At 40.1% G+C, this 14,234-nt stretch overlaps 1 protein-coding gene across 3 annotated transcripts in view; it reads left to right on the top strand.

The window, feature by feature from the left end:
• HEPACAM2 (HEPACAM family member 2) overlaps positions 1-5,066 on the top strand; it is a gene marked incomplete at both ends in the record, with an annotated part of 44,672 nt that extends 39,606 nt beyond the window's left edge. For all 3 annotated transcript variants that reach the window (XM_084229377.1, XM_084229376.1, XM_084229378.1), the window contains one exon: positions 4,953-5,066. In XM_084229377.1, the coding sequence (XP_084085503.1) occupies positions 4,953-5,066 (114 nt within the window). The remainder of the gene's footprint in view (positions 1-4,952) is intronic.
• Positions 5,067-14,234: the final 9,168 nt, after the last annotated feature.

Below are 14,234 nucleotides of genomic sequence, written 5' to 3'. Positions count from 1 at the left end.
ATAAACAAACTACTTGCTTCTGGATGATTTCATCTCCTTGTTTTTTTCCAAAGAAGCAGTTGCCAATAGTGGTTACTTCACTTGTTCAGAGCATCCTACTTCTAAGTATCATCCAGTAAGTTTCCTGGCCACAAACTTTCACAAGTGCCATGTGAGTAGTTATAAGGACAGGAATGGACACAGTGCAGGTTTTCTGATCCCATGCAGACCGGGTAAAGGAGGAGTCAGAGTCCTTAGTGGCTTTTTGCAAATCTTTTTGTTGGTATTTACCCGGTACACGGCAGGCAGGGGTGCTGGGGGGCCGGGAAGCTGGCAGGCCTCCCAGCCCCCAGCAAGTCTTCACTCTATCTGGGTTCTCCGGCCTTCTCTCAGCTTCTGCTTCTCTTGCTTCTCTCTTGGCTTCTGTTCGTTCTTGGCTTCTTCTTTCGGCTTCTGCTGCTGCTGGCGTCCCCATGATGCCGCCCTTAAAAGCAGTCTTAGTCCAGGTGAATCCCATCTACTTATGCCCACACCCTATTGCAGGTGCCCGCCATCAGGCATGCATTCAGGACCGCAAGGATCCATCATCTATCCTGATGGTGGGAGGGCAGAAAAGCCTGACATTTTTCCTTACCCTACAGTAGTGAAAGAGATTGATTAGATTTCTTCGTCTGTAAGGGTGAGTCAGTAGCACCAGCTGCCACATCATCACAGATGGACAGAACTGCACTGTAAAACTTTTGCAATGCCCTATTCACTCTCAGACAGGATTGGCTCACCCTTCCCTTCCACAACTGAAAAGACAAAAATAAATATTTGATATATCAATTATTTCAAACAGCTTTTCACTGTAACAGAAAGCTCCCCTCTCAGGTGTGGCTCTCAAATGAGTGAGCAGGAAACAGAGAAGCTAATAATACTTAGAATTGAATTGTTGAAGTAAGGAGTTTATTTAAAATAATGCATAGTTTTTGTTTTAAAGATTTATTTATTTATTTATACAAGCACTGGGCACAGTCAGCAGTCAGAAGCGCAGGAGGGTGAGAGAATTCACCAGAGCCAGAGCAGGGAACAGAACAGGCAGACTGACGAAATACACTGCTGAGGGGAGCAGTGGGCACGGCAGGAGAGGTCTGTCTTGCCATGTGGGACCCTCACCAGCAGCCAGGAATTGAACCAGCGCTGCAGAGGCTGCGGGCAGCTTCGCAACCCAGTGCTCAACCACTGCGCCAAGGGAGGCCCAATGCATAGTTTTTATTCCTACAAAATCATTAGAAAAGTGTGATGTTTGTGAGAAAATATATGTTTAGCCTTGAAATTGATTAGTATTCAGTTTTAAGGTTTAATCGGGAGGATTAAACCTCCATTGAGTCAAAATAATACAATCCTCAGGACCTTGAGGCAGAGAAATGAATGCTTTGATTACAATATCAGAATCTCTACTTATTTCTGGCTTAAGTAGAATAACTTCGTTTGGAGCCATTTCATCTTCAAACCTAAAAACTCTTGAGGTATCAGCTAAGGTTCTTCATTGGCCATGACACGTGCCTTGGAAATAAGTGAGTGTAGAGACAGCACTGGACCAGTGCAGGTTTTCTGATCCAGCAGACCGGGTAAAGGAGGAGTCAGAGTCCTCAGTGGCTTTTGCTGGTTTTTTATTGGGATTACCAGGCATATGGAGGCAGGGGTGCTGGGAGGCTGGGAGCAAATCCGCACTCTCTCTGTGCTCTCTGCTTCTGCTTCTTTGCTTCTCTCTTGGCTTCTCTTCGGCTTCTTAGCTTCTATTGGCGTCCCCGTGACGCCGCCCTTAAAAAGCAGTCTTAGCGCAGGTGTACCCACTTCAGGTACCCGCCATCAGGCATGCATTCAGGATCACAGGGTTCCCTCATCTATCCTGATGGCGGGAGGGCAGAAAAGCCTGATACCTTTTACCTTACCCTACAGTCCACCCCCTCAGGGTTTTCTGTCGTATAGTCTTCATATGTACAATTTTGTCTCTTAGCAAACATAAACAATGCAGCCATGGCCCACAAAAGCAAATACATCACAATAACAACAAAATACAACAGAACACAAATAAGTCCAGGCAGGGCCCCAACCTAGTGCAAAAGACAATTATTGGTACCAGAAGATGAGCCACCAAATCTGCTGCCGAAGGCACTGCTCATACGAGGGAGGGGAACCATTCACGGCATCTACTATAACACACCAGGAGCCATCGGGCTTCCTGGCCTTCTCTGGCTGTAGTCTCGGCTACAAGCCACACACCGCATCCACCCCCAGGATGCACTAGCTCTGGGATTGGCGATTCTATTCTGTTGGGGGTAATCGCCAACCCTCAGGGTTTCTGTCTGCAGTTGCTCCAACACTCGGCCTTCATAGCCACCAATGCGACTTGCAGACCCCTGCACTCAGGCCAACCCACTGCACAAGCACATGGGTCAGGGATCCAAACTCTACATGAGGCTTGGGCTCCACCCCAAGCCACGTTCCCCACCCGTCCCTCAAGGACGGGTTCCTCAGCTCCTCACCTTCACTCAAGAATGAGCAGGGCATCACCCACAGGTGATTTTACGAGACTCACAGGTCTTCAGCATACTCAGGCTGCTTAACAGCCACTCAGGGCTTCTCAACTTAGCATCAGCACCAGCTTTTGCCTTCGCAGTTGGCTTTTCTCCTCCGCCTAGATGCTGGGCATACACAGGCTGCTTTTGGCCATCAAGGCCCACTGGCCACCCCCAGATTCCCATCTCCTGGGGTTTACAAACAAAACTGTTTCACCCCCAGGGTCCCAAAACATATCAACCTGCAAGGTCCTCAGCCTTCTGGTGGGATTGTCAGTTCATCAGTCCAAGTCTCTTGGTCTCTCCCTGAATCAGCACTGGCGAGCTCCAAATTTTGGTCCTCTCTTTGCCGATGATTCTTGCTGCCTCAGGGGTCTTTGGCTGGTCCTTTCGGGTGTCGTTGGCTGGTTCTCTTGGGCGTCTCCTTCTCCTCCTCCGGGCGAGGTCTTATTCCATAGATCCTGGACATTGTCCATCTCCTGGGTCGCCATGATGCCTCTGGCATCATCACAGGCAAACACTGTTACTCCTTAGTCCCTCCAGGTCTCCGGAGGGCTCCAATACCCGTCTGCATAGATTATCTTGCCGATTTACGCCAATTGTAAGGTCAGGATTGGACACTGCAGGTTTTCTAATCCCATGCAGACTGGGCTTTTGCAGGTTTTTATTGGGATTACCAGGCATATGGCAGGCAGGGGTTCTTCCAGCCTCCCAGCCCCCAGCAAATCCGCACTCTCTCTGGGCTCTCTGCTTCTGCTTCTTTACTTCTCTCTTGGCTTCTCTTCGGCTTCATGGCTTCTTGGCTTCTTGGCTTCTATTGGCGTCCCCGTGACGCCGCCCTTAAAAAGCAGTCTTAGCGCAGGTGTACCCACTTCAGGTGCCCGCCATCAGGCATGCATTCAGGATCACAGGGTTCCCTCATCTATCCTGATGACGGGAGGGCAGAAAAGCCTAATACCTTTTACCTTACCCTACAATGAGAGTTCGACACCAACAATTGAAGGAAGAGGATGAGGACTGGGACCTGAATGACCGTTCTCCGTAAAGCTAACAGCCACATACAATGGTTATGAGAGAATAAAGGAAAATAATTATAAACCCAAGGTCTCAAAATTGAAGTTAAGAAGAGAAATATATTGAGTTATTTTTTGTATTTTTAAAAATGAGAATCATCTCTTAGCTTGTTGTGGTACACATAGAGTATTCCTCTCTTTCTACCTGCTGTACATTTCACTCAGCACTTATTTAGCACTTATCCATTTAGTGCTTATTTTGGTTTTGGAAGTTGAACAGAAAACAGTGGCATAATAAACAAGTTAACTGTGTGTTAATAGCTATAATACTAGGTTCAACCAGTTAGTTATTATCTATAGATTGCCTTTAATATATCCTCTGAACATCTCAGTACCATAGAAAATCAAGAGTTGATCTCAAGTAAAGGCTCTAAACCAAATCTCCTTGACACAAAAATGATAGGACAAATCATATATCCTCAGTCTGCCCTTGAGAACCTTAGTAAGTGGAATAGAAACAGGCAGTTACCAGAAAAAACATAAAGCTAAGATGTTCCAATATAACCTAGCGGGTCGAATTTGGAATGAGATGGAAAACTGCTGGAGAAAATTTATCAAGGGCAAAGTCCTCTAGGTGAAGCAGTATATTTTATATGGACTGGAAGTGGTCAGTTTGGGGTGGGGAGGGGAATAGATTTTTGCTGAATAATTAGAAAGTAATGTTAGCGGGAAGAAGAAAATTATAAAATATAAGGAATGAGAGTTATTAAAACATAAGTGCCAGCTTCAATAAAATACTTGTTGGTTTTCACCAGGCAGAAATATGTTTCTGTACTTTCCAGTTTCATCCAAGCCATTAGTTTTTAGAGCCCTTTACTATATTCAAACCAAAATTTCTCCCGTTATGTATTCTATATTACTTGGTACTGTCTTTACTCATTTTCCGTGCAATGATAACTTGACTGTACATTATTTTTTCTTTTCTGTCATCCTTGCTCATAGTACTGACAAATAGTATATAAAAAGTAATAGAGATAAAATATAAAAGATTGTAATATATGCTCTCTGACTCTAAGCTGTCCTGCTGTCTCCCGTTTTGCTATTTGTTTCTTTCTATTACATTTCCTTTATAGTTTTGCTAACTTTCTTCTTAGGTGAAGAAAAAAAGTTTTAGAGTTGTCAACCTGTTGTTCTTCTGACTTTGTAGCTATGTTGCTGAGCAAACTACCATAGGGTAAGTGCTGAGAGCTACAGTAGAGAGGAAAAGACCATTGTAAGGAAGTTTAATAGTCTGGTTTTCTAACCTTTACCATTCCCACTTGTTTTTATCTGTGAAACATGGTGGAAATACTACTTACTCATATGCTAATTTTTTTTAATGTGTCATATTTTCTAGATGTCCAGTAGGTCTATTCTAGCCTCTGATGGTGTATCGGTGCAAGATTTGCACAGTACAATTTATGAAGTTATTCAGCACATCCCTGCCCAACAAGAAGACCATCCAGAGTAAGTATAAACTTACCTTTGGTGATACTACTTTCAACTCCTGGTTTTCTCAGAACTTATTGAGAGACTCAGGAAAAATATTAAAATAAGCAATTGCAATTGTTCCACAGTTGAACATACTTCCCCACCTGAAAATAATTTCAAGAACACAAGAGGCAAACTTCTGGGACAAAGCCTGTAGGCCAATCAACAAGATACAGAGTTCTAGACTCTAACATAGCCCACCAGGAATCCACACCTGGGTATGAAAAAATTCTTCAGCCATCTTGGTTATTTTGGTGAGTTTTAGTAGCTATGGTGGTGATTTTAAGGCCACAATGATGTCACCACCAATAGGACAAGGGAGGGAAAAACCCTACAAAATGTGTACAGCACAATTATCATCAAATGCCCAACTTCTTATAGATTCAAAGCAGTCTACCCCCAAGTGAAGACCACCACAGTGAGGATAAACCCTGATCTGAGGCCAAAGACAGGAAACTACTTGCCAGTTAACCTCAAGGCTGACAGTAAGGAGTTTCCCTCCCTTCCCTACCATGAAAAATTAAGCCTGCAGCTTTCTGAAATAATCAAATGAACTTCCCCTTTTTTTGTGGGCTTTCACTGCTGGGAGGCATAACTGCCACAAATCATCTTCCTTCATTTTCTTTATTTGCCCTTTATTGACTTTGAAAAGAACACCAATAACTACCCACGGGAACTTCCCCTCTGGCAATAGAAAACAGTTCTAGCAAAGTTATTCATGCACACCTCAGGGTAAATATAAAACATAACAGCTAGCAGTGGATGACTGCTTGGGAAATCATCTTAGAGGAAGGAGACCCAGTCCTGGGGTGTGGGATGAGTAGGCATTTATTTAAGAGCTAAATAACTAGAGAGAGGATCTCAGAAGATCCCATCAGCACATGCCTTCTTATCCCAGGGATCCCAAAGAAAAGGGAGACAGCTAAAATAGGAACAGATCCTCATGGGGTTGGAAATTTTTCAAAGAAAAAACTTTTTAACATTTTGTTACTAATCTAGTAGAAGACAAGAGTGGAATATAATTTTATGACAATTTTTTAAAAAGCACTAAAATAATGCCTAACCCTCTTTACTTTCTGGACTACAAAATCAAGGGATATTTTTCTTTGTTAAATATAAAAAAAGAATCTGAAGAGTATGTCTGCTTCCTAATTTTAGGATTGTATCGAAATAAAATTATTTTCTATTTAAATTAATTTGTTTTTCTATACGTCCTTTGTTCCAAATACCAATTTTCACCATTAGAAAGGAAATAAACCAAATGTAAACTTGTGACTTTCCTTTTAAAACTCCCAATAATGAAATAAATGTTGATTTTAAATTGTGGGATACAACAGCTACAATTTCAGAACACAAAATAAAGTGATTAGGTTGCTTCTGCAGGTAAAAAAAAAAAATGATTCTCTAAATTAAAAAAAAAAAAATCACTCTCTAAAACTAGACTGCTTTCAGACATGATCGATATCTTTAGAATTTCATAGAAATAGGGCCTCCCCTGGTGGCGCAGCTGTTGAGCACTGGGCTGCAAAGCTGCCCTCAGCCTCTGCAGCACTGGTTCGATCCCCGGCCGACAGCAAGGGTCCCACATGGTGAGACAGACCTCTCCTGCCACGCCCACTGCTCCCCTCAGGAGTGTGTTTCACTAGCCGCCTGTTCTGTGCCCCGCTCTGGCTCTGGTGAATTCTCTTACCCTCCCGCGCTTCTGACTGTACCCAGTGCTTGTATAAATAAATAAATAAATCTTTAAAAAAAAAACAAACAAACAAAAAAACCTGTCCTATAAAAAAAATAAAAGAATTTCAAGGAAATATTAAACTTTATTTCAGAAATAAACTTTGGGGGTTAAAAATAAATAAAGTCAAATACTCTTTTCAAGCATATAAAGGATTGTTCAAAACTGCTGTTGAAGATGTGCTTCTTGGGAGGGCAGTCAACCCAGGAAACCATTCACATTCCCAACCCCAGTGACCTCCAGTCTCCATGGCCTCACTTTTCTCTCCTTCTAACCTGTCTCCTGAAGTCTTTCCTGTTTGCCTTTGTGCATCTTTGTCTTCCAGTGACTCTTTTTCACCTCCATCCTTTGACATCTTTCCTTCCTGAAACTGCCCTTCTCTTTTCTTGTCTTTCACTTTAAGACTGTCTCCTTCTAATATCTTTACAGTTTTTCCTCCTCTGTCTTTCTTCCAACTTACCCTAAAGGGCAGTCAACACTTTTTAAATATTATTTTCCTTGAATACAGATTTATATTACAAATTCTAAATCTTAAAAACAAATGTGTAGAATGTTTTCTTTTTGTCAGAAACTGTTTTGCACTTATTTTATTTACAATCAATGCACAAACATTTCCAGAGCATTAACCACATGCTAGGGATAAAGATTAAAGAAGACTTAGTCTTTTAAAGATTTCATAGTTTAGTGGAGCTCCTGTTTGTTTATTTTAGCTGGCAGTCCTTAGAATAAATGTTCCTCTATTACTAAATATTGCCCGTACATGCAGAGACCATTTTCCTCTTCTTCGTTGCCTGTGGTTTTATTTTCTAGGCCCAATTAAATTCAAAAACTAATGTCATGAATAATGTAGAATGACAGGTGGCTGCTGAATTTCGCCTATCCCCTGTTCTCAAAGTGATTATGTCAGAATAGCATTTTACTGTTCTCTTTACCTCTATTTGACAGTTGCTTCCGAGATAGGAAAGACAGCCCAAAAGATTATTTGTTTGCCTCTTAGACTATGTTTTTGTTCCTACATGTGTCTGTTGCCTAATTTAACTGGTGTTTAACAAACTAGTAGTTGGCCTGTGTTCATATTCTTATTCTCAGTCTAGTTTATTTGTTTATTGAACTTATGGTCACATTTATTTAAATGCTATCTGTTGACTTCATTAAATGCTCTTGTCCAGTTTTCTTGAACCCAAGAATAGCTGTTCATGTTAAAAAACAGGACATACATGTAAACAACCTTTGGTTTCAAAAGGAACTTATTTGCAGAATTTAGTGATTGGTTTCTTTTTATGCTTATTGGTTTATAAATGTAATTTCCTTGTACTAGCTCAAAACACATTATTTGCAGCTATGGAAAACAATAAAATAATTTAGGGTTCTTCTACCTATAGAACTGTAAAATCTATAGGACATTTTACATATCTTACTACATCTCATCAACAGGGGAGCATTCCTGGCCAGAGCAGTGCAATAATGAAGGAACATTTTGAGGAAAAAAAACAGTGAAAATGTATATTCATCTGGAATCAGTGAAGAAATCAAGCCAAATTCCTCTTACTCATTGCTTCTCTTAAATGCAGAATAGAGTCATTGATAAAAATTGGATGCAGGTTTCCCACATGCACATGATATACTGTGCTACAGAGGTGTGTGGAGGGGAACTATCCCTCAATGGACAGGCTGACTGGGAGGAAGAAAAGGACGGGACTTTCCAATCACTGTTTTTGTATCACTTCTCTAAAAAGAACTTTCACTTTCTTCAACATTGACACTATCTAACCTACAAATGTGGAAACTTTATGTTTGCAAAATTTTTAACAACCTGTTTTATTAAATTGTCATTACTGTTAAGATTGCTGTATTCGCTTTTCAAATTTTATCCCCAATATTCTTGTTATGTGACCCACTGAATAATAAGGATGGTTGCCACAAAAGCAAGAATGTGCCTTCTCCTAGGCTGTCAACTCTGTCAACCAATGGTGTTTTTGAAAAACTTGTAAAATGCTGAAGTAGATGACTTATTAAAGTCTCATGTTTATTTTGCTCAAGGAAAGATGGATTCAAATAATTTATTCTGGTTTTGCTTTTATATGTCCATTTTTTATCTTACAGATGGTAAACATTTACATAAAAGTGAAATTGTAGAATTTGATTTTTTAATCCTTATTTCCCAATGTGCAATCAAGTGTAAATTTAAGAGGATTACTAAAATAAGAATCTTACTCTCTCATGGCATATTTTTTTTCAGGTTTGAAATTTCTACTTTATTAAATTGTTGATTCTGGGAAATGTCTCTCTATTGGTATATTGCTCTTAAAAATATCAAAGACCAAGTGGTAGAATTATAATACCATTTTACAAATCCCAAATGAAAAATCCAATTCAGATAATAGTGTTCATTAGATAAAACTATATTAAAAAGGAGCGGATAAAACAAAGTGTCAGGTTGCAGAGCTCTGTGAGGAGGAAGGTAGGCCGAGGCCTAGAGAGAAAGAGGTATACAAGATGGAATAGGCAGCTCTTTGCAGGGTGTAGTGAGATCCCAGGGGGCAATGTGTATCTTAGAGATGAAAGATGAGTATTTATGTTTAAAAAATGCTGATGACAAACACTCCAATCTGGCAATGCCACCAAATAAAGATAGAAACAGCTCAAATACCCAACAATAAGGAATTAGCTTATAAATGACATTCAAGCCATATAATAGTTCAAATTGCAACTATTAAAAAGAAAGACACAGGACTATATTTACTAATATAAGAAATATTTACATATATATATATGGAAAGGCAAAAGACTAACCATAAGATAATTAAAATCATGAGAGTATTTTATTTAAATATTCTCACAGCACATACAAAAATGTGTAATTATAAGTTATGGGTGTGGTATTAACTTTATTGTGGTAATCATTTTGCAAGGTATATATGTGTGTACCTAATCATCACACCTTAAACTTGCACTGTTATATGCTAATTATGTCTCAATAAAGCTAGAAAAATAAAATAAAATCACATGTAACCTCACTTCTCAGAAATAACCTATCAGCATTTTCCTCGATTAGTTATGCATATGTTTATCCATACTCTTTCCAGTTCCAGAAAGGATATGTGGTAGCTCATAAAAATGCATAACAAGATACAATGTGTTTTCCCCTACCCCAAATAAAGTTGATAAAACAGGATGAAGAAATAATAAGAGTTTACAAAGGCAATGTGAAAACAGAAATGAGGTTAATAACCAGGATGAATGAATTCCCTTCATCTGTGAATTTTGGTTTGTACCATGGAGATCATAAAGCATATATAGAGGTGTAATTTAGGGTAACTTAGAAGCTGAATGTAATTTGTAATTGTCAGTGCCTAAGAAAGGTTGTCACAATACCATTGCAGGGGTAGTAGGAGAGAGCAGGTAGTTTTCTCAGTCAGGCACCCACCCCAGGTCCTTTCATCTCTCTCCCCTCTTTTGTTCTTGAGCCCCCTCCCTTCCTTGGGGCTGTTCTCCTTGAAGTCACCTCTCTGCTGACTTGGAAGGTCAATACTAACTACAATGAGCTATATCTGCAACAATTTATTCCCCTTCCTAGACACAAGGCTGGAACCCTTTAAACCATACCCAATCTTAAACAGCATTTTCTTTAAAATATAATTATACTCTCATATGATTTACAAATCAAAGTATTCACCAAGGTAACTGATTATATTAGTTTTTGGTTTTGTCTTTGGTTTGGTTTTTTGTGTGTGTCCCTCAAGAGCTTCTTACCACAAACCAAAGAAAATACAAACCCGTACTCCTTTTTTTTTTAATTAATTTTTCAATCACTTGTAATTCCTCTCATTTCTGTATCTCTCTCTCACACACACACAAATACACAGACTTTCCTTGAGCATGGTTCCACTCAAAGCAGCAAGGAATTGCTGAAGAGAGAAATGTAAAAGGATCTAGAATCCAATTAACTTTTGCTGTCATTGGTGTGTAACACCAGATGACTCACTGCTTTTTTAGTAAATGGGGATGAAAATCTCATAAATTAATCAAGGTTTCCAAGGGAAGTGATGAGCCAAGTCCCAGATGCTCACCTAATTAACAAATTAATCTTTAAAAACCAGCCTAAAATTCTTTCCTTATTATTAAACATAATCTTAGCTCTTGTCAAAATGTTTAGCTTTAAAGTACTGCTTCTAACTTGGAATAGAATCCTATTCCTAGTGTTATTATTTTTACAGAGTAATTCTGATATAGACCTTTAAGCAAAAAAATAAAATACTTATAAATTAAATTGTTTCCTTGTGTTTCTTACATGTGTCACTTCTATATTAAGACAACTTCAAATAAAAATAAACTACACATGTACTCAAAGATCTATGCGATCCCTCAGTTCTAAAAAGTTGTGCACCCTTTAAAGTCTTGTTAAAGTGAAGAAGTATAGTGATAACATAGTACCTGATATATAGGTAGTTATTTTACTATATGTTAATGAAAGATTTAACTTTTCAAAAAGTTCTGATTCTTATTTCTGTTTCCATATTGCTATGCACCCTTGTGAATCCTACTTCACAATATATTCTTCTAAAATTTGTGAATGCGTATGTTTTCATTTCATGAATCAGTAAGAAAGCAACGTTTTATTTCTCATAAGCAGACCAGAAATTAAACACAACATTTGGATTTGACATTGGTGCGATCCCTTTTTCTCATCTCCCAATGTTACCATGGTAACATTGAAATTCATAAGTATTTTCACATCAGTTACTTCCTTTGATCTTCACAAAAATCCTGTGGGCTAGAACAAGCAAACCCATTTTAAAGATAAAGGAAGTAGCAAAGACTAAGGGAGTTAAAAGACTTTCATAATCACTTAGTGGCAGAACTGATCCTTAAACTACACCTCTGGCTCTAAGTCCAAGGTCTATTGCAATGCACCGCACGATTTCTCTGGACATAGTATCCAGGACTGGAGTGCACACCAATTTTCCCTCTGTCAGCCTTACCTTAGGGGTTTCACTAGCTTCAAATACTATTAGGCCCCTAACAAAAAATTTATTTACTTTTTGTTTGTTTGTTTGTGTCTGAGAACTTGCTCATTGAAATATGCTTCCACGAAAGATGACAACTCAATTGCTTGCCGTACAATCAGACATAAACTAGCAGACTGCTTCCCTGAAGCAGAAATCCACTTTCTGTTATGGACAGAGGTTTTCTGAGCTTGGGAACTGTCTATTCCTTAAATTTTACAAAAACCAGTTGTCACAGACGGTGGGGATTTCAAAAACCACCACGATAGCCAGCTCTTTTCAGTGTCCCAAACTGTATTCATCTCAGCATATGCACTTTACAACACAGACATTAAAATGTTTTTAGAATTGTACTGAGTTTGGATTACCTGCCTCCTCTTATTAAATGAAGACACCATCTATAGGAGACAACCAAGTGTCTCTCCCAAAACCAAGTTTGTTTGATATTAACTCTCGAGAACTTGATAACTTTGAGAGTTGCCTTTCCTTGCAGTTCACTGATTATCCTATCAAACTGGTTTGTCCTTCAGAAAGTAAAGAGTAATGAGAATGATTTTATCCATAAAATTTTATCCTCATTACTTATAAAATAACTGATGGTTCAATGACCCATAGTTCACTTGTTCTCATCCACTTAAAAGATAGAGAAACTGAAACTCCTATTTTCAGAGCCTCAGTTTCCCTATCAGAACATGAAGTGAGACATGAAGTGAGACATGAAGTTAGTTTCCGGTTCAATTTTCTTTCCTGCTTTAATTTACTCAATAATGACACTTTCCAAGCAGATCTCTCTAAGCAGTATCAAGTTCTTTCCTATGCTCACATTGCATGTTTATAGAAACCCTTACACTACTGAAGTCTTTTTTTCGAGACACTGGATTTGGAGAGTGGGGTCCTTGGGTTAACTCTGGGAAACATTTCACCAGAGCTCCCCTTTCAGCAGCACCAGCGAGTTTCCCAGATGAGTTTCTCCATGACATATACGTTAGTTATATCCAAAACAGCAGGTTTACTATGAAAAGGCGAAGCAAGAAAAGGGCACTTGCATAGATACAAGTGGACAGAAAGAACTTCTAAAGGGATAGATTTGCTAAAAGAGAGGCCTGCATGGTTGCAGGTGGGCAGCCTTGGGAGAAGAACTGCCTCAGCCAAGGGAGGGCAGTGATGAGAAGCACTGGCATGGTCATAGGTCACAGGGAGGTGAGAGAGCTGCTGCCCTGCTCTACAAAAGGAAAATGTTGGGCCTCCCCGGAGGCGCAGCAGGTTGACCGCAGCACTGTGAAGCTGTCCGCAGCCTCTGCAGCAGGGGTTCTGGCCAGGGAGGTGATCCCACATGGCGCGGCAGACCTCTCCTGCCTCACCTGCTGCTAACCTCAGCAGTGTCTTTGGTCCATCTGCCTGTTCTGCGCCCCTCTGTCTCTGGTGAATCCTCTTGCCCTCCCACGCCTCTGGCCTGTATCCCAGTTCTTGTATAAATAGAAATAAATCTTTAAAAAGGAAAATGTTGGTGAAAGGAAGCACATGCACAGTCACAGGTAGGCAGAAGGACTGCTGCCCGTGCCAGTGCAGAGATTGCACTGATATAGTCTTCTCTTTGGGACGGGCTCATCTCTGTGGAGTGGTTTGTTTGTTGTTGATTTTTGGAAAACTATGTAGAATTTTGGAAGGTCCCGGGAGGATTTACAATGGCACTCAATCTCAGTGTCTTTACCTCTGGTATGTGATCCTGACACTCTCTTGGCACCTAAGGAAATTTAGCTTCTGCAGCTGGGTTAATGGTTAAGTTCCTATAGCTAGTTTAATGGTTGTGTTGATCCCTTTTTCCCCCACTTTCATCTCCTGGCATTGTGTGAGCCAGGTTTCTGGTCTTGTGGCACCTCTTTTCTAATTTTTCTGATCTTGTCTACCATCACTGATACGGTAATTTCAGATTTTCAGGCCTAGTCTCCCACCAGGAACGTATCCCAGGCTGCAGGGGCAGCACTGAGTTCCAGCTACTAGACCACCATGGGTTGGTGTCTCATGAAGCCCCAACAGGAACTTCATTGGCTCTCAGGCAAGCAAGTGAAAAGTGGCAGATTTGCTTAGGGAAAGAAAAAGTTTATTAAGGGAAAAAGGAACAGAAATAAAGTGGGACTTCCAGGCCAGTGGAACCAGGTCAGGGAGAGGCAAAAAAGCTCCAGTGGAATCATGCCTCAGGGAGTATATACCTTCCTTCCCTAATTATTCTAACGCCCCATCAGTGTCTCTGTGATTAGTTCCTGGTGATCTTACTCTGTCTTCATGTCTCTGTGCCCAGAATTAAGTCTCTGTGTCCCAGCCCTTATCTTAGAGTCTTTTTTCTTTATCGTTCTTGTTCCGGAATGTCCTGTTGTCCATAGTCCCAGGGTGTTTGATTAGTTCCATGTGA

Source organism: Talpa europaea (genome assembly GCF_964194135.1).
Source record: "Talpa europaea genome assembly, chromosome: 3".
Lineage (NCBI taxonomy): Eukaryota > Metazoa > Chordata > Mammalia > Eulipotyphla > Talpidae > Talpa > Talpa europaea.
This window is presented reverse-complemented; position numbering and strand designations above follow the sequence as displayed.